The sequence below is a fragment of the Hypanus sabinus genome, chromosome 16 (genome assembly GCF_030144855.1).
Source record: "Hypanus sabinus isolate sHypSab1 chromosome 16, sHypSab1.hap1, whole genome shotgun sequence".
Taxonomy (NCBI): Eukaryota; Metazoa; Chordata; class Chondrichthyes; order Myliobatiformes; family Dasyatidae; genus Hypanus; species Hypanus sabinus.
Genome location: NC_082721.1, coordinates 9,832,682 through 9,853,774, shown reverse-complemented (window position 1 = coordinate 9,853,774; position 21,093 = coordinate 9,832,682). Strand labels below are relative to the sequence as shown.

At 43.1% G+C, this 21,093-nt stretch overlaps 2 protein-coding genes across 6 annotated transcripts in view; both read left to right on the top strand.

Moving 5' to 3' along the window:
* The first annotated feature begins 11,629 nt into the window (after window positions 1–11,629).
* Window positions 11,630–21,093, top strand: part of scamp4 (secretory carrier membrane protein 4) — a 38,209-nt gene continuing 28,745 nt past the window's right edge. The window contains exon 1 of one of the 5 annotated variants that reach the window (XM_059991104.1): window positions 11,630–11,738. The gene's annotated coding sequence lies outside the window, so the exon portion shown is untranslated. Of the gene's footprint in view, window positions 11,739–13,238; window positions 13,258–13,960; window positions 13,980–21,093 lie in introns of those variants that run through there. The other 4 variants (XM_059991105.1, XM_059991106.1, XM_059991108.1 and 1 more) reach the window with 4 other exon arrangements.
* LOC132405778 (general transcription factor II-I repeat domain-containing protein 2-like) lies at window positions 15,675–16,947 on the top strand. Its single transcript, XM_059990788.1, has 2 exons — window positions 15,675–16,440; window positions 16,526–16,947. The coding sequence occupies exon 1, from the start codon at window positions 15,834–15,836 to the stop codon at window positions 16,434–16,436; it is 603 nt and encodes a 200-aa protein (XP_059846771.1). The 5' UTR covers window positions 15,675–15,833; the 3' UTR covers window positions 16,437–16,440; window positions 16,526–16,947.

Genomic DNA, 21,093 nt, shown 5'->3' with positions numbered 1-21,093 from the left:
TTATTGGGAGCCTGAGGAAATCTTTGAATTTGGACTTGCATTTAAGCTTAGCTAATACTTTATTATGTTAACTCAGTTGGAACTTAGTTGCGTGCAAAGTACTTAACACAGTTTATTGTAAACACAAAGGTGTATGGGGTGACCAGAGAGAGGTAGCACCTCTGGTGAAGGGGCTTGACTTCTGTGGGGGTGTGGTTTATTTTGTCTGTTGAAAGTCGCAGTCTTGATGGGTTAATTTAGAAACTAAATAAAAACACAAAATGCTGACAGAACTCAGCAGGCCAGACAGCATCTATGGGAGGAGGTAGTGAGGACGTTTCGGGCTGAAACCCTTCATCAGGAGTGAAGTAACATGGGATGGTCGAGGGGGGATAAGAAGTGGGGGGAGGGATGAAGTAGAGAGCTGGGAAGTGATAGGCTGAAGGGAAATGGGCTAGGGGGAAGGTGGAGAATTATGGGAAATAAAAGAGAAAGAAAGGTAGGGCTAGGGGGAGATTATAGTGAGGGGGGGAAAGGGAGAGAAAGAGAACCGGACTAAAATTATAGATAGGGATGGGGGTAAGGGTGGGTGGCAGGGGTATCAACGGAGGTCTGTGAGTTGAATGTTCATACCGGCAGGTAGGAGGCTACCTAGGCGGGAGATAAGGTATTGCTCCATCGACCTGCGTATGGTCTCATCTTGACGGTAGAGGAGACCATGGACAGACATGTCGGAGTGGGAGTGGTCTGTGGAATTGAAGTGTGTGGCCACAAGGAGATCCCACCACTGCTGGAGGACTGAGCGCCAGTGTTCAGCGAAACGGTCTCCCAGTCTGCAGCGAGTCTCCCCAATGTATAAATGGCCGTATCGGGAGCACCGGATACAGTATATCACCCCAGATGACTCGCAGGTGAAGTGGTGCCTCACCTGAAAGGGATTGTCTTGGCCCTGGGATGGTGGTGAGGGAAGAAGTGTGGGGGCAAGTGTAGCACTTTTTCTGTTAGCAGGGATAAGTGCCTGGAGGGAGGTCGGTGGGGAGGGATGGGGGGATGAATGGACAAGGGAGTCGTGCAGGGAACGATCCCTGTAGAAAGCCGAGAGTGTGGGGGAGGGGAAGATGTGTCTGGTAGTGGGATCCCGTAGGAGGTGGCGGAAGTTACGGAGGATTATACGTTGGATCTGTAGGCTGGTAGGGTGATAGGTGAGGACCGGGGGACTCTACCCCTGGTGGGCTGGCGGGGGAATGGGGTGAGGGCAGAGGTGCGTGAAATACAGGAGATGCGATGGAGGGCAGAGTTGATAGTGGACAAAGGGAAGCCCCTTTCTTTAAAAAAGGAAGACATCTCCTTTGTCCTAGAATGAAAGGCCTCATCCTGAGAGCAGATGCGGCGAAGGCGGAGGAATTGAGAGAAAGGGATAGCATTTTTGCAGGACTAGCTGCTTTTCCCATTGGTTAGTTGCCTGGTGTCCAGTTTCAAATATCCCGGGTGGAAGGGGTTTGCTGTCTCTTCCTTTCTTTAAGGCAAGCAGTGCTTTTCTCAAGTTTGACCCAGAATTGTGAAATTTATTATTATGTTTGCCTTATGAGTTTTTAATTTAATTTCAAGAAAGGTAAGCTAAAAATTCATTCTCTACTCAAAAGAGCATTGACAATTATTTTATCTACAACATAACTGATCCTGCTAACGTACTGTAAGCTGTAGATATAATTGTTTTTATGCAGAGGTCCCCTGAGGTCTGCAAATTATTTCAAGGGTTCCTTAAGGTGAAAAAGGTTGAGAAAGGCTGGCTTAGAGTATGTAGAGGAAGGTGCACGTAGCCAAGTACTGAAGTTAAATAAGCAGGCAGGAAGTGGGGAATCCTGCATGTCCCATAAAGAAATCTTTTTAGCATTGCTCAATGCAGGAATCCCAGAGGAGCAGGTAAATAGAGTTCCCACTCCACCCTATATGTAATATGGAGGAAGTACTGTCCAGGGTAACTTGTTTTCTTTTCCCATGCAATTGTTTTATGGATGACTCACATATCACACTGGCCATATGAAATTTGAGTTGATGGGGTAAATATTTAGGCAACTCTATTCCTGATAAGAGATGACCATGTTTCAGGGGAGCATAAGCATTGGGGGAGCAATTCTAGTAGTTCGGTTGTTTTGTGTTTTCTAAATATTCAGTGACTAATCAGGAGCAAGTGCATTTGTACCTCCCTGAATTACAAAATGACTGGTGGGTGCTGGCTTGTGGTGGGAGATCCTGTGATACATTCCTGGGGATGGTGTTTAAATTTGCACACTGGATCAGCAGGTTAGATCACTGAATTTGTATGAGGACTCCTTACTACATTGCAGAAGTGATGCCACTAATATTGGCCCCTTTGACAAAGAAAGACATTGTTGGGGAAAATTATCTGGCTTCTCGGGTTTTGGCTTTCTGTTTTGGAGGAGTCCCTGTGGAGTAAGTACTTTAAGAGCTGGTATTTCCCTATGTATCACTTGTTTAATTGGAAGGTATTGACTCTTAAAGTGATATCCCACCTGACAGTGTTGGGATAGGTCGGGGGTCGGCAACCCGCGGCTCCGGAGCCACATGTGGCTCTTTTACGTCTGTGCTGCGGCTCCCTGTTGCTTTGGGAAATAATTGGTTGTGGCGACCCTTTTCCTGGCACATCCGAACCGACTCACAATTAGATAGCCTACGGGGGTTTGCGAGCACAGAGCTTTGGAGCCTCTGCGCCATGGGGGGCAGGTTGAGGGAGGCTTAAAAGTGAGGCTGAAGATTTCGAATAAAGTTTTTTCCTTCGACTGCAGTTACCGACTCCGTGTCGTAATTTTAGCACTGCGTGTAGCACACCGCTACATGGTCAGTATTTAATTAAAATGTATTTTATGTTAGTTTGTTAGTTTTTGAAATGTAAATCTAAATTTGAAGATTATGGTGATCTTGTACAATCTAAATAAGACGTTGTGGCGACCCATTTCCTGACACATCCGAACCGGCTCACAATTAGCCAGCGTTCAGGCTAAGGGAGATAGCCTATGGGGGTTTGTGAGTACGTGTCTTTTGCAGCATCCGCGCCCATGGGGGGTGGGTTGAGGGAGGCTTAAAAGCAAGGCTGTTTAGTTCGAATAAAGCTATCTTTGACTGCAGTTTACTGACTGTGTGTAGCACACTGCTACAACGTGTTTTTATCGCTGGCTGTCCAGAGGGGAGGTGCTGAAACGCTTTGTCGCGTGTCTGGAAGAAGTGAAAACTTTCCTGGGCAGCAAAGGGCTCACCTTTCCTGAGCTGGAACAGCCAGAGTGGCTGGAAAAGCTACACTTCATGGTAGACATGACAGCGCACCTGAACACGCTGAACACATCTCTTCAACGGGGTAAGGACGTACAGCCCTGCACATGTTGGAGGATGTTTTGGCATTCGAGCGCAAGTTGACGTTGCTTGCCAGAGATTTACAGAAAGGCACAATGTCTCACTTCCCCAATTTGAGAGAGTTCAAACAAGGTCACGACATGATAAATTCGGAGTATTTACATTCTGCAATCATCGCAATGCAAACATCGTTTGGGAAACGCTTCTGTGAGTTCAGAGAGGAAAAAAACACATTATCCTTCCCGGTCACTCCCCTAAGCATCGATCCATCCCTACTGAATACGACTGCATTGTCAGGTGTGAGTCAACCTGAACAAGTATGATAAATATTTTAATTGCCTATTATTTTACGTATATTCATATGTTTTCATTGTTCAGTGAAATAGTCCTTTTATTTTTCAGGTTGACAGCTGGCTGACGTTATTTTTGGTTTGCTGCTGGCGGCAAATTTAAGTTTGGCGTTTTTCATAAATACAAGAAGGACTCAAATAGACATTGAGTATTTTACTTAAAAGTAACCTTCAACCCAACGTCTTTTTTTCGGAGTTCAAAATGTTTTTGTTGCATGCAGAAATGTAATTTCGTTTCCTCTGCAGGAGTTCATCAATTTCATAAATAGTTTGTTTATACATAGCATAAAGGCAAAACAAAACGTTGTATGCAGTGTTATTTCATTTTAAATGTCAAACGGTAACTTGGGCAACATGAATGTTTGGTTGAATTTTTACCATTTGTAAATAAATGATTAATATTCGCAGTTAGTGTTTTCCGTCTCACTTGCCAGACCCATGTCCATTCTGGGGCAGCCCACTCACTTTTGGTTCCCACCTGTCACTTGTGGCTCCAATCAGCTGTATTGCATGTGACAGTGACCACACCCCAGTACACTGCTTTGACAGGCAGGCTAAACCAGATGAGGGTAGATAGCAGCCTCATACCCGGGAGAGTTAGGGACATGCTTGTCCCAGCATGTGATATCAGCTCCAGCAAAATGGGCGGGTAAGATCCAACGACCAGGAAGGTGGTACTGAAACACTTCATGGAGAGCGAAGGGCATGATAAGGCACAGGAGACATCATGGTCATCCTCTGCAACCAAAGAAGACAGTTTGTGATACTTTTTTGTACAACTGGACTTTGACTTCTGAAGTCAAGAGAGTGGAGCTGCCTCAGCAGTACCTGGAAAAGTGGCTTTTCCACTTTAAAAATTATCCTGCAGAGGTTGCTTGTCATTGTTATATGCAACAGACAACCACCATGCATTGTAAACATTGAACTACAGTACTTCATAGTCTTCTTGAATCCCAGTATTTTATTCAGTAACTTGTTGATGATACCTAGATCTCTTGATTCCCACTTTTAACTTGCAGGTTAAGAAAGGCAAATGCTATGTTAGCATTCATTTCAAGAGGACTAATATAAAAGCAAGGGTGTAATTCTGAGCTTCATAAGGCACTGATGAATCCTCACTTGGAGTATCTTGAGCAGTTTTGGGCCCTTTATCTAAGGAAGGATGTGCTGACTTTGGAGAGGGTCCAGAGAAATTTCACAACAATGATCCTGTGAATGAAAGGCTTCGTGTCAAGTCAAGTCAAGTCACATTTTATTGTCATTTCGACCATAACTGCTGGTACAGTACACAGTAAAAAGGAGACAACGTTTTTTCAGGACCACAGTGCTACATGAAACAATACAAAAACTACATTAAACTACGTAAAAACAACACAGAAAAAAACTACACTAGACTACAGACCTACCCAGGACTGCATAAAGTGCACAAAACAGCGCAGGTATTATAATAAATAATAAACAAGACAATAGGCACAGTAGAGGGCAGTAAGTTGGTGTCAGTCCAGGCTCTGGGTATTGAGGAGTCTGATGGCTTGGGGTAAGAAACTGTTACATAGTCTGGTCGTGAGAGCCTGAATGCTGTGGTGCCTTTTCCTAGATGGCAGGAGGGAGAAAGAGTTTGTATGAGGGATGCGTAGGGGTCCTTCATAATGCTATTTGCTTTGCGGATGCAGTGTGTGGTGTAAATGTCTGTAATGGCGGGAAGAGAGACCCTGATGATCTTCTCAGCTGACCTCACTATCCGCTGCAGGGTCTTGCGATCCGAGATAGTGCAATTTCCGAACCAGGCAGTGATGCAGCTGCTCAGGATGCTGTCAATACAGCCCCTGTAGAATGTGCTGAGGATTGGGGGGTGGGGGGAGATGGACTTTTCTCAGCCTTCGCAGAAAGTAGAAACGCTGCTGGGCTTTCTGTGCTATGGAGCTGGTTTTGAGGGACCAGGTGAGATTCTCCACCAGGTGAACACCAAGAAATTTGGTGCTCATAACTATCTCTACCGGGAGCCGTCGATGTTCAGCGGAGAGTGGTCGCTCCATGCCCTCCTGAAGTCAACAACCATCTCTTTTGTTTTATTCACATTCAGAGACAGGTCGTTGGCTCTGCACCAGTCCGTTAGACGCTGCATCTCCTCTCTATTCTGACTCGTCGTTCTTGCTGATGTGATCTATCACGGTTGTGTCATCGGCGAACTTGATGATGTGGTTCGAACTGTGTGTTGCAGCACAGTCATGAGTCAGCAGAGTGAACAGCAGTGGACTGAGCACACAACCCTGGGGGGCCCCTGTGCTCAGTGTGATGGTGTTGGAGATGCTGCCTCCGATCCAGACTGACTGAGGTCTCCCAATCAGGAAGTCTAGGATCCAGTTGCAGAGGGAGGTGTTCAGACCCAGTAGGCTCAGCTTTCCAATCAGTTTCTGAGGAATGATTGTGTTGGATGCTGAACTGAAGTCCATGAACAGCATTCAAACGTAGTGTATGAGGAGTGTATGGTGTCTCTAGGCTTATAGTTGCTGGAGTTTAGAATAATGAGAGGTGGGGATCTTATTGAAACCTATCGAATATAGACAGACCAAGATAGAGCGGATGTGGAGAGAATGTTACCTGTAGTAGGGGAGTCTAGGACCAGAGGGCGCAACCTCAGAATAGAGTGACATCCCTTCAGAACAGAGATAAAGTGAAATTTCTTTAGCCAGAGGTTGGTGAATCTATGGAATGAATTGCCACAGACTGCTGTGGAGGGCAAGTCATTGGGTATATTTAAAGTGGAGGTTGTTTTCTTCTTGATTAGTAAGGACATCAAAGATAATGGGGGGAAGGCAGAAGAATGGGATTGAGAGGGATAATAAATCAGCCATGATAGGATAGCATAGCAGACTCAATAGGCTAAATGGCCTACTTCTGCTCCTGCATCTTATGTTCTATGGTATTTTAGCTTTCTGTCCAGAAACCAATAATCAATCCCTCTGTATACTAAATCCAGTGCCATATATAATGCTCTAATCTCATTGACCAACACCCTGTCATTGAACATTTTCTGAAAAGCCAAATATACCAGGACCATTGGTTTCCCTCTTAATTATTCTAGTGGTTACATCCTCAAAGAAATTCATGAGATTATTCAAATCCATGTGGTCTCTGCTCAATCCTATCATCTGCTTCAAGGTGTTCTCTTGTTATAACCTTCATTGTGGGTTCCAGTAGTTTCCTACATCATTAGCCTCACAGGTTGGTAGTTGTCTGCTTTCTCTCTGTCTCTTTTCTTAAATAAGTCCATAGGGATGATTTGGGAGACAGAGGGCAGTTCAGGGTCAGATTAGGATCAAGAGGCAGTGATGTGGAGGAGTTAGAGGTCAGGCCTCTGCTCTGTGCTTGAAGTCCAGTGACATGGATGGGTGACAAAGAACATCCCTGGATGTTGGGCTGTCCCAGGGTCCCTGAGACCTATGTCTATGCGAGCAAGAGGCATGAGACAAGAGGGCTAGTCAGTCAGTGCACCCGGTGTTCGAACCTGGAATTTGGATACCAATATCAGGTAGTGCAGGGGTCGATATGGAAGATCGGAGCCCAAAGGTTGATCAGAAGTTGAAACCCAGTGGTGAAGCTTGGAGCCTGGAGGCCTGTACTGGAGCTAGAGGATTGTTCATGTTGGAAGGAGGAAAGGGGCTTGTTTTGTTTGTTTTGTTATATTCTGTGAGCATTGTGGGCATGCTGTGTTGGCACAGGAATGTGTGGCAACACTTTAGGATCCAGCACATCTTTAGGTTGTGTTGATTGTTATTGCAAGTGACACATTTCACAGTATGATTCCATGTACATGTAATAAATGAATCTGAATATTTGCTCCTCTCTAATCCACAGAAACAATTCCAGAATCCAGAGAACTCTGGTAGAAGAAAAGCAGAGCATCTGTCTAAGGGACCTGTTTCAAAACCCTGAGTACACTTCACATTCAAGCTTATCATCTATACCAGGGGTTCCCAACCTGGGATCCATGGACCCCTCAGAAGTTCTGTGGCATAAAAAAGTTTGATATCCCCTGATCTATACCAATATGTGAAATCATTTTTTAAAATGAGAATGCTAAAATCTGGAAAAAAAAACCCTAAAAAATTATGTAAATGTGCATCAGGTCAGGTAGTATCAATGGAAAGAAAAACTGGGTAGATCTTTGGTCACTTTTTGAGTATGATTTTTTGATTAATACTTGGTTCCTTTGATTTCTCATTTTCACTCCTTGATTCTCTATTGTGTCTGGCAGGTGTAGTCTGTTTCTGTTCGGTGACTGCAGAGGCAAAGTAATTATTTAGATCCCCTCAATTCTTTATTCCCCATTATAATTTCTCTTGCTTCTGTCTTTATCAGGTCCATATATTTCCTCAATAATCTTATTTCCACCCATATATCTACAACAAATAATAACCCGTTTATATATTTCCCACTACTCAACTTTGAATACTATCCAGTCTTCATCCATTTCTTGTTCTTCCTTTGCTGAGTTCTAAAATGCATTCAATCTTCACACCTACCAGAATTTCTGGCAACTTTATAAACTTCTCCCTTTGATTTAATGTTTTCTTTAATTTCTCAAAACAACCACAGACAAGTCACTTTTTCAAAGCGACACATGCAAAATGCTGGAGGATCTCAACATCTATTTAAATTAATAAACAGCTGATTTTTGGGGCTGAGGCTGGAAAGGACAAAGTAAGGTGCCAGAATAATGTGGTGGGGGAGTGGAAGGAGTACAAGCTAGAAGGTGATGGGTGGAGCCATGTGGGTGGATGTATTTTTTTTTGTGCATAGAAATATATTTTTGAAATTATGCATTATTTATTTAAATGACTCCTTAAGGTTGTCATAGTAAGGTAGTGGTATTGTGGATAAGCTCCCACTACCTATTAAATGCTCCCATTGGTGTGTGTCTCAAATAGCCTCTGACAACCAAGTCCTGCTACTGGCCTTCACATGTGGCTAAGCAACTAAACCCAGCAGGACAATCTACTGACCAGAGAAGGGGCAAAGGTGGGTTCCTAGCGCCTTAAAACCAGGCGCTTCGGACAGCTTGGGGTTTGCCATCCGTGGCTGGCAGCTCACCTAGGGGAAAGAAAACTCTGATCTCAAACCTCTGCTGCCCTGCATGGGGAAGGCTTGGGGTGTAAACTCCAAGGAAAGTCCAAAACTGGAGTCCCTAAGGCAGTCCTGCATTGAGTTCAGTGCTGACTGGCAACTCCTGTGATGCTGCTGGTGCCAAACTATCAGTGCGTGCCATTCCTTTTGATTCATTAGCTGTGTGGAGAGGGGGAGTCTGCATGTGCAAAAGCTTGCTCCCCATATCATACTGCCCTGTCTTGTGTATCACATAAACAGCTGGGACGCAACATCCATAAGACCTAGGAGCAGAATTAGGCCATTCAGCCCATCAGGTGCACTCCGCCATGTCATCATGGCTGATCCTGGACCCCATTCAACCCCATACACCTGCCCATCACCATATCCCTTGATGCCCCGAACAATCCGGAATCTATCAACTACCGCTTTGAGTATATCCATGGAATTGGCCTCCACTGTAATCTCTGGCAGAACATTCCACAGATTTACCACTCGTTGGCTAAAAAAATTCCTCCATACTTCTGTTCTAAAAGGTCACCTCTGTTGAACCACAATCTAACTTCAAAGTTCAAAGTTATCAAAGTATGAATACATTATACAAACTTGAGACTTGTCTCCTCCTAACAGGCAGCCACAAAACAAAGAAACCCAAGGACAAAACCCATATGTATGAGAAAAGACTAACAGCCAATGTGCAATGAAAATAAAACACAAAATGGAAACAGTAACCACAAGCAAATATTGCCTCTGAACTGAAGTCCGCAAGAGCCCCGTAGTTCAGCACAAAACCGAGTAAACATCGTGGAGCAGCAATTTTAATCAGCCTGTACCTTGCAGATCTTTTCAATCTGGCCCAGTGCTTAACTCTCCATCTGAACATTGGGGTCAACCCTTTCCAATGGAGGGCGTCAATTTTTTTAGATACAGATCACTGCCTGTCTACCATTATTCCTTTCAATATATTCTTCCAAAAAACTAGAAACAACTCTCCTTTCTTTAGATTTGTGTTTACGATATATGGCTATCCGATATACACGAGTGAGTGTTTGGGAACTCAGTGGGATGGGGAGGTGTTTGCCAGCTGCTGCATGGCTACAGTTGTCTTCTGTTGGGTGAGAATGGGGAAATTCTTCCACCCCCCCCCCCAGCCCCAGTAAGCCACAACTTTCAGGGAGCTGGGACAATCCAAGCAGAGCAGGAAGCACTTAGGAGGCTCACAGAGTCAATGAGGTGGGCTGCTGGCTACCTTTCCCATGTCTGCTCATTTTCCTGTCATCACTGATCCTCTCCCACATTTTTTTGTGCATTTCCAGCTTATAAATAGGGCACTTCATAACTACTTTGCTGTATACATTTAAATACATGCTGTTATTTATGCATCTGTATCCATACTTTAACCTCCAGCTTATTTTTATAGAATTCTTTATATTTAATTATTTATTTTTATTTTGAGAATCCACATGGAACAAGCCCTTCTGGCCCAACAACCCACCTATTTAATCCTAGCCGAATCACTCGACAATTTGCAATGATCAATTAATCTACTAACAGTACATCTTTGGACTGTGAGAGGAAATTGGAGCATGCAGGGGAAACCAGAGCATCTGAAAGAAACTCACAGGGAGTGTGTACAAACTCCCTACAGATGGTGCAAGTAGTGAATTCTGATGCCCTAAAATGCAATAGCACGCGCTAACAGCTACACTACCATGGCCGCCGTAATTGTTGAACGTCACGCCAATACAGACAAACTTTATGGATCCCGAGGGAAATTGGGTTTTGTTACAGTCGCAGCAACCAAGAATAGTGTAGAAATATAGCAATATAAAACCATAAATAATTAAATAATATTAGGTAAATTATGCCAAGTGGAAATAAGTCCAGGACCAGCCTATTGGCTCAGGGTGTCTGACACTCCGAGGGAGGAGTTGTAAAGTTTGATGGCCACAGGCAGGAATGACTTCCTATGACGCTCAGTATTGCATCTCAGTGCAACATTGAGCAAATTCCTAATACGGTACAAGTATAGAGCAATTAAAGTTGATCTTTGATTTTTAAAGAATCTCCTGCTATAACATGGAGACTTCCTATAATGACAGTAAGTTTATATTTGCTTACTTCCATTTTTGCTATTCATATGCATGGTTTCAGATACAGCAATTCTTCAGATTTAGTCTTTGTCTTTTAAAATATTTCCCCCTATTCTTTGTTGCCATCTATTTATCTTGCATACTGCTTTTCCAACCTTCTCTTCCCACTTTGTTTCATTTCTCTCTGAACTTTTGGCAGAGGGTGTACAGAAGGAAAGAAAAAAAATTTCCTTTTGCAACACACACAAAATAGTGGATGAACTCAGCAATTCCGGCAGTATCAGTAGAGGGGAGTAAACAGTTGACATTTCAGGCTGAGGCCTCCCACCACGATTTCATCAGGAGTGTCCTGGTGAAGGGTGTTGGCATAAAAACGGCAATTCTTTATTCACGTCCACAATTGCTGCGTAACTTGCTGAGCTCCTCCAGCATTTTGTTTATTTTGCTCAAGAGTGCCAGCATTTGCAGAAGCTCTTGTATTAAACATTTCTTTTACCCTTCCCCTGTTAAATATGTCTGAAGACACCCACGAATGAAAAAAAATTAACGCTAATTTGAAATGTCTGGTCTTCTCATTAACTTTAAACGATCCTAATCCAGTGGGGTGAAAATTCCCAGATCGATAAACTTCACACGGAGCCTTGTGGAAGTTGTAGTTTGCAGCCCGATTCTCTCAATGAGAGGAAAGCTCAAAAGAGCTACAATTCCCATGGTACACTGCGCCGCAAGTCTGCGCGATCACGTGCGCCGGAAGAATACTGGAGTTACCCTGTGCCAATTTTGAACGGCTAACGGTCTGGGGGTACTGTCTGGTGGATAATTCTCCGTGTTTGAGGTAAAAGTAAGTGAGCAAACCTCCCCCCCCCCCACACCCTCGCATCCGGAAACAGAAACCTCTGTTCAAATGCTTCACACACTGCGGCGCCGAAGGTCCGCTGACAGTCCCGGCTCGACCGAACGTAGCGAGCTGTTCCATGGCCATTGGCGGCGAGGCACTGTCCCGAAGTGCTTTTTTAAATGCATTCATAGATCACCTTTACCAGCCCCAAAGCAAATTGTAGCTAGTGAAGTACTTTGAACGCTAACTCGACGCTAGTGCATATGTGCCGTCGTGACCAGATATTCTGATAAGAGTTGTTGGTTGTCGTAGCTGTTGGGAAGGGCAGTTATTTTCCCACTCTACGATACGGGATCGTTAAAAGGGCAGATTGCACCACTGATGCTGTCTGACTTGCTGAGTATTTTATGTTACTTGCTATAGCCTTAGACAACCTTGCTATCCACAACACCACCAACTTGGGTGTCATGTGTAAGTTTACTAATTATTCCCATCCATGTTAATGTACCTTGTCGTGGTGGAAAGGAAGGCAAAGGGGGTGGCTTGGCTCTGTTGATTTGAAAGAAAATTAAATCATTAGAAAGAGGTGACATAGGGTTGGAAGGTGTTGATTTGTTGTGGATAGAGCTAAGGAACTGCAAGGGTAAAAAAACTCCCTGATGGGAGTTGTATACAGACTCACCCAAACAGTGTGAAGGATGTGGTCTACAATTTACAATGGGAGAAAGAAAATGTATGCCAAAAGAGCAATGTTATAATAGTCATGGGGGACTAAATAATATGCAGGTAGACTAGGAAAATCAGGTTGGTGTGGGATTCCAAGGGGGGAATCTCTAGGATACCTACAAAATGGCTTTTTAGAGCAGCTCATCGTTGAGCCTGCTAGGAGGATCAGCTATTTTGGATAGGGTGTTGTGCAATGAACCAGACTTGATTAGAGATTAAAGTAAAAGAACCCTTAGGAGAAAGTGATCATAATTTGATCAAATTCACCCTGAAATTTGTGAAAGAGAAGCTAAAGTCAGATGTGTCAGTATTACAGTGGAGTAAAGGAAATTACAGAGGTGAGAGAGGGGTTGCCAGAGTTGATTGGAAAAGGACACTGGCAGGGATGATGGCAAAGTAACAGCTGCCGGAATTTCTGGAAGCAATTTGGAAGGCATAGATGTATACATTCCAAAGAGGAGAACATATTCTAAAGGAAAGATAACACAACCATGACTAACAAAGGAAGTCAAAGCCAACATAAAAGTCAAAGAGCGGGCATATAGTAGAGCAAAAATTAGTGAGAAGTTATGGGATTGGGAAAATTTTAAATATCAAAAGAATCCTGGAATCATTTTCGTGAACCTTCTTTGTAACCCTCTCCAGCTTCAGCACATCCTTTGTAAGATAAGTGGATCTTGGATTGGCCTCTACAGCCACCTGAAGTCATACCAACAGACAACCCCTTGGCCAGGGGCCCCAACCTTTGTTTATGCTATGGAGCCTTGCCATTAGCCAAAGGGTCCACGAGCCCCAGGTTAGGAACCCCTGCCCTAAGTTTAGGAGAACATCATATTTGACCCAACTGATCGCACTACATAAACAACAAAGTTCTCAGCACTGGTCAATGAGAAAAACAACCTTCTGCCTCTACCCTTTGCCACCAATCATCAGTCCAGTTTTGAAGCACCCAAGGCTCCTGTTTGCACCCAGCTTCACTCTGTCAGTGCTCCTTACTCTGTGAGACCTGGGATTTCAGTGCAATAAGTAATCCCAGTCATTGTGAGGTCGAGGAGCACGCTCTTCCATGGTGTGTCTGTTGCTCCAATCAGAAGATTTACCAATGTCAGTTTTGAATGCCTTTGAAGCCAATTTTTGTTTTAACTCATCTGTTGACAGTTAAGATTATATTTAAGTGTTACAGAATGAGCTGCCAAAAATAATAGTGGAGGCACACATTATCAACAATGTTTAAAAACCATCTAAATAACTACATGGAGAGGAGAGGTATTGAATACTATGGACTAAATGCAGGTAGATGGGACTTGCTCACTGAGCAATATAGTCAGCATGGATGAGTTGGGCCAAAGGGCCTGTTTCATTGCTGTATGACTCTTTGACTCTAAAAAGACAGTGCCCCTGTTTTAAAATCTCTCCTGCAAATTGCCTTGCAGACCAATGATATTTTCAGCAGAGTCTCAACCCAGATTTCTGTGCTCAACTCTCTGGAGGAGGGACTGAACCGTCTAACTCATGCAAGTGTGTTTTCAGTTGAGCTGTTTCTAATTGATTAGATTTCCATAGATACAGTGTGAGTTATTTGCATTTCCATTCATCTTTATGAAAGAGTGCACATAGTACATCCTGCTTTATAAAAGCAGTTACACAAAATATAAATGTTCACATGCCTAGGCAACAATTTTTCTCATTCATTTCATTATCACATGCTAGCAAGTAAAGGAGAAAGGAATTGTCTTTCAGTTTGGCTTATCATTGTCATTCTGTGGCGTGGCGTATAACGTATGCGATCATGGTCTATGACCATGATTGTTCATTGCAATTTTTTCTGCAGGAGTAGTTTGCCATTGCCTTCTTCTGGGCAGCATCTTTACAAGATGGGTCACCCCAGTCATTAGCAATACTCGTCAGAGACTGCCTGGCATCAGTGGGTGTATAACCAAGACTTGTGATATGTACCAGCTGCTCATACGACCATCCACCACTGCCCCTATGGCTTCATGTGACCCTGATTTGACGGGGGGAGGGGCAGAGGCTAAAGCAGATGCTACACTTTGTCCAAGGGTGAGTGCAGGCTAGCGGAGGGAAGGAGTGCCTTGCACCTCCTTTGGTAGAAATGCATCTCCACCCACCACCTTCTTAGTTTATAATGCACAATATTTTTGGTCAAGAAAAATCTGTTTTGCGCATGCGTGTGTGGAAAATTGCATTCACCTAGTGCTGAAGTGCTTATTGGGTCTTGCTGATTTTAATAGTTTTGCAGTGGTCTAATCTAGTTTGAATAGTGATGGTAGTTAATAATTTGCATTTTGTACACTATGCTATCATACCGTGTAAAGATCATGTGATATTAAATAATATAGGTCTGAATTATGGAATGGAAATGATCGAGATGCAAGTGATATGGAGTAAAAACAATCCCTACGTGACTTTTAAACTCGTTTCACAATTCGGTAGTACTGTAGGTGTTAATTTGACCATAAACACATGATATTCTGCAGATACTGGAAATCCAGATGAACGTACACAATGCTGGAGGAATTTCAAGTTCAAATTTGTTTATTGTCATCGGACTGTACATGTATACTTTTATAATGTGTACTAAGTCACTGGAGAGATGCAGCTGGTTGGTAGATGTGAAGTAGTTTTTTTATTTGATGAAATGAGAGACACACATACATCATGTTAAGATCCTGTCAGACGAAGTGGCCTGTTAGACCCAATATCACATGACATTTTATATGCTAAAGATCAAAGGACAATTCTATATTTACAATGTATCTACAATACATTCCTTTGAATTACCTTCAACTTTCAGACCACTTCCTTCGCACCCATACTTAAGACACTCAAAATGAATGTTAATCGGCATTGCCTAGTTCGGGGGTCGGCAACCTGCGGCTCCCGAGCCATTTGTGGCTCTTTCACCTCTGTGCTGCGGCTCCCTGTGGCTTTGGGAAATAATTGGTCAGTATTTAATTAAAATGTATTTTATGTTAGTTTGTTAGCTTTTGAAATGTAATTATGGTGATCTTGTACATTTCCTGCCACATCCGAAACGGCTCACAATTAGCCGGCATTCCGGCTAAGGGAGATAGCCTACGGGGGTTTGTGAGTACGCGTCTTTTGCAGCATCTGCGTCCATGGGGGCTGGGTTGAGGGAGGCTTAAAAGCAAGGCTGTTTAGTTCGAATAAAGCTATCTTTGACTGCAGTTTACTGACACCGCTACAACGTGTTTTTATCGCTGGCTGTCCAGACGGAAGGTGCTGAAACGCTTTGTCGCGTGTCTGGAAGAAGTGAAAACTTTCCTGGGCAGCAAAGGGCTCACCTTTCCTGAGCTGGAACAGCCAGAGTGGCTGGAAAAGCTACACTTCATGGTAGACATGACAGCGCACCTGAACACGCTGAACACAGCTCTTCAGGGGAAAGGACGTACAGCCCTGCACATGTTGGAGGATGTTTTGGCATTCGAGCGCAAGTTGACAGTGCTTGCCAGAGATTTGCAGAAAGGCACTTTGTCTCACTTCCCCAATTTGAGAGAGTTCAAACAAGGTCACGACATGATAATTTCGGAGTATTTACATTCTGCAATCATCGCAATGCAAACATCGTTTGGGAAACGCTTCTGTGAGTTCAGAGAGGAAAAAAACACATTATCCTTCCCGGTCACTCCCTTAAGCATCGATCCTTCCCTACTGAATACGACTGCATTGGCAGGTGTGAGTCAACCTGATCTTGAGATGGAACTGGCCGACATAGCCGACAAAGACATATGGGTGTCCAAGTTTAGACGCTTGACAGCAGACCTTGAAGATGTTGCCCGTCAGAAGGCCGTTCTTGCTCAGAAACACAAATGGAGTGATATTGAAAACCTCACAGATGACAGCTTGCGATCCTGTGTAAAGATGAAGGTGACATCATACAGCCCTGATGTGCAGACGCTGTGCGCTGAGGTCCAGGAGCAGAAATCCCATTAACCAAGTATGATAAATATTTTAATTGCCTATTATTTTACTTATATTCATATTTTTTCATAGTTCAGTGAAATAGTCCTTTCATTTTTCAGGATGACAGCTGGCTGACGTTATTTTTGGTTTGCTGCTGGCGGAAAATTTAAGTTCGGCGTTTTTCATAAATACAAGAAGGACTCAAATAGACATTGAATATTTTACTTAAAAGTAACTTTCAACCCAACGTCTTTTTTTCGGAGTTCAAAATGTTTTTGTTGCATGCAGAAATGTAATTTCGTTTTCTCTGCAGGAGTTCATCAATTTCATAAATGCAACACATTATAGTTTGTTTATACATAGCATAAAGGCAAAAAAAAACGTTGTATGCAGTGTTATTTCATTTTAAATGTCAAACGGGTTTTGCGGCTCCCAGTGTTTTCTTTTCTGTGGGAAACGGGTCCAAGTGGCTCTTTCAGTGGTAAAGGTTGCTGACCCCTGGCCTAGTTTTTTGATTAACTGCTGTCCACAGCTCTTGGAACCTATTGTCGAGAGTTGCATTTCAAATTTAATTTAATGATTGGTTGCTGAAGTTAACATTTTGCTATGCACCCTAAGTCCAGAATATACCCTAACATGTACAACCAAATTAAACAGCATTCCTCTGGACCATGCTCACCCACACAATATAAACCACACACAGCCCATTAACCAAAATATAATAATAATAAAATATAACTCAAAGTGCATGTAGTGAAGTGCAGCACAGGCAAACGCCACAGTAAACACCTTGCTGTCCTAATGATGAGACCGTGGTGGTGGCAGGTATTCATTAGTCTCATAGCCTGAGGGAAGAAGCTGTTACCCAGTCTGGCAGTCCAAGTTCTGATGCTCCTGTACCTCCTTCCTGACAGCAATGAGTCAAAGAGATTGTGGGACAGTTGGTAGGGGTGCTGGTGGAGGATCTCAACTGGTCGGGCAGCATCTATGGAGGGGAATAAATAGTCGACAATTTGGGCTGGGACCCTTCTGGGCTAGAAAAGAAGGGGGAAGAAGCCAGAATAAGAAGGTAGGTGGAGTGGAAGGCGTACAAGCTGGAAGGTGATAGCTGAAGCCAGGTGAAGGATTAATTTAACCAAATAGCTGGGTGCAGTGATTCAGCAGCAAAATGCAGATTTTCCAACTTGGAGTAAAATAGGGTTGTTTTGGTGCTGCTGAGAAAGATCAGACAACTTGGCAACTGGGTTGGAGGATTAATTTGAATGCTATTTACATATACAGTACTGTGCAAAAGTCTAGGACATATACAGTATATATAGCTTGGGAGCCTAAGAATTTTGCACAGTACTGTAGTAATTTTATGTATTGTACTCTACTACTGCCACAAAAAACAAATTTCATGATGTGTGAATGATGATAAGCCTGGTTTTGATATGGGTCTCTGTTGTGGAATGAGAGTGGGAAGGGGGCAAGAAGACAGGAATCACGGTTGGGAAAGGGGGAAGGAAGAGGGGAGAGAGTGGAAAGCATCAGAGAGACATTTTGAAATGATCAGTCAACCAATTGTTTGGAATTAAATAACGTTGCCTGGTGTCTCAGAGCTGGGTGTGTCTGCACCCGTGCCAATCCCCACCCCAGGCACTCCTCTGCCACCCGTCCCACACCCCTCCCACAGTGCTCCACCCTCACCATTTCCAACATCCTTTGCTCCCACCAGATTTACAAGCTTGGTCACTGCTCCGCATTGACAAATACAGTACTGTGTGCCCCAGCTTTATATATATATATACACACACCTAAGACTTTAGTTCACTGTAGGAGCTAAATAAGAGAGTGGCAATTGCTTGCGCATGGAACTCCCCAAAGCAGCAGGCTCTGGTTTCCAGTATGAAATAGTTAGAGCAAGTTTGTGTTTTAAAAAAAAATCAACTGCAGAAGCTAGAAATCCAAAATAAAAGCAGCCATTAGAAATATTCAACAAGTCAACAATTTTTTGAAGAAGTTACGAGGAATGTTGACGAGGGTAAGGCAGTGGATGTAGTCTATATGGACTTCAGCAAAGCCTTTGACAAAGTTCCACATGGAAGGTTGGTTAAGAAGGTTCAGTCGTTAGGTATTAATGCTGGAGTAATAAAATGGATTCAACAGTGGCTAGATGGGAGATGCCAGAGAGTAGTGGTGGATAATTGTTTATCGGGATGGAGGCCGGTGACTAGCGGGGTGCCTCAGGGATCTGTTATGGGCCCAATGTTGTTTGTAATATACATAAATGATCTGGATGATGGGGTGGTAAATTGGATTAGTAAGTAGGCCGATGATACTAAGGTAGGAGGTGTTGTGGATAATGAGGTGGATTTTCAAAGCTTGCAGGGAGATTTATGCCGGTTAGAAGAATGGGCTGAATGTTGGCAGATGGAGTTTAATGCTGAGAAGTGTGAGGTTCTACATTTTGGCAGGAATAATCCAAATAGAACATACAGAGTAAATGGTAGGGCATTGAGGAATGCAGAGGAACAGAGAGATCTAGGAATAACTGTGCATAGTTCCCTGAAAGTGGAGTCTCATGTAGATAGGGTGGTGAAGAGGGCTTTTGGAACGCTGGCCTTTATAAATCAAAGCATTGAGTACAGAAGTTGGGATGTAATGCTAAAGTTGTACAAGGCATTGGTAAGGCCAAATTTGGAATATTGTGTGCAGTTCTGGTCACCGAATTATAGGAAAGATATCAATAAATTAGAGAGAGTGCAGAGACGATTTACTAGGATGTTACCTGGGTTTCAGCAATTAAGTTACAGAGAAAGGTTGAACAAGTTAGGTCTCTATTCATTGGAGTGTAGAAGGTTGAGGGGGGATTTGATCGAGGTATTTAAAATTTGGAGAGGGATAGATAGAGATGACGTGAACAGGCTGTTTCCATTGAGAGTAGGGGAGATTCAAACTAGAGGACATGATTTGAGAGTTAGGGGGCAGAAGTTTAAGGGAAACACGAGGGGGTATTTCTTTACTCAAAGAGTGATAGCTGTGTGGAATGAGCTTCCTGTAGAAGTAGTAGAGGCCAGTTCAGTTGTGTCATTTAAGGTAAAATTGGATAGGTATATGGACAGGAAAGGAGTGGAGGGTTATGGGCTGAGTGCGGGTAGGTGGGACTAGGTGAGATTAAGGGTTCGGCACGGACTAGGAGGGCCAAGATGGCCTGTTTCTGTGCTGTGATTGTTATATGGTTTATATGGTTTGTTATAAGTTACACAGCAGTAGTGAAGAGAGAAAGAGAGTTAATATTTAAGGTTGTTTACTTCTGCTACAACTACTGGAAGATGCTGAAGATACATCAGTTTTAAGATTTGGAAAGTTGTATGGTGGTGGGGCATTGAGCTGGAGAGTATTAAGGTGGGGGCATGATTGGGTGGAAAGCAGGAGAGATCAGATAATCAAGGTAAAATGAACAAAAATAAAGATGGGTCTAGAAAAAGTGTAAATGGGAGGAGCACAACTTTGAATAGTGCATACAATCCAGTTCATCACACGTAAACTCCCCACCTTTGAACACATCTATACGAGAGCTGTTGCAGGAAGGAGTGTCTGTCTTCAAGGATCCCCACCATCTTGGTAATGCTCTCTTGCTGCTGCTATCAGGAAGAAGGCACGGGAGCTTCAGGACTCCTACCACCAGGTCCAGGAGCAGTTATTACCCTTCAACCATTAGGCTTGTGAACCAGTGAAGATACTTCACTCAGCTTCATTCTCATCCCAACACTGAACTGTTCCCACAACCTATAGACTGATTTTCAAGGACTTTTCATCTCGTGTTCTTGATATTTATTGCTTATTTATTTATTATTTTTGTATTTGCAGAGTTTGTTGTCTTTTGCACACTGATTGTCAGTCTTGTTTTGTGTGGTTTTTCATTGATTCTATCGTGTTTCTTTGTATTTACTGTGAATAGCCCACAAGGAAAAGAATCTTAGGATAGTATATGCTGATTATATATGTACTTTGATAATAAGTTTACTTTGAACTTTGATGTTCTTCAAGTTCATTGGAACTGTTTAGATGTCCCAGAACAGAAATCGTAGTGGGTTGGGAATAGAAAGTTGAAGTGACAAGCAAACAGAGGTTCATCGTCACTCTTGTGAACGGAAAGTTTGAACCAATATGGTCTACCAATATTTGACCTTCCCAGGCAGTATTATGATATCTTGGCTAGCTGTTGTAAAACTAATTAATGAGTTGCAAAATTGAGGCCTCCCAATTTGTTTGTGTTCCAGATGCTATACATCGTTCTTGCAGTGTTTTTAGTTAATCTTGGCTTATTGCTGCATAGCTTGATACGGCTGCTCACCAAGGCTGCCCTCACACACTGAATTCTTTTTCCTATCTTATACATACTTACAGAATGACTTTCAAAACACAGTTCTGTAAAACAGTACATTATTTCATCTTGAGGTAAAATGGGTGACAGCAGCAGTGTAGGAGTTGGGATCTGGGCCACAGCCAACATGTAGCAATATGAAGATGACAGCTTTTTTCCGACAACCAAGACAGTGCGCCACTTTCATTGTCTAGTTTCTGTTTCACCCAGGAGCCTGCCTTGTAACCTTTGCTTAATCAGACCCAGTGGTATATGGAATAGAATATCAGATAGAGCATTTGACAAAGAACTTGACATTGCTTTTGCAGTGATTTACAA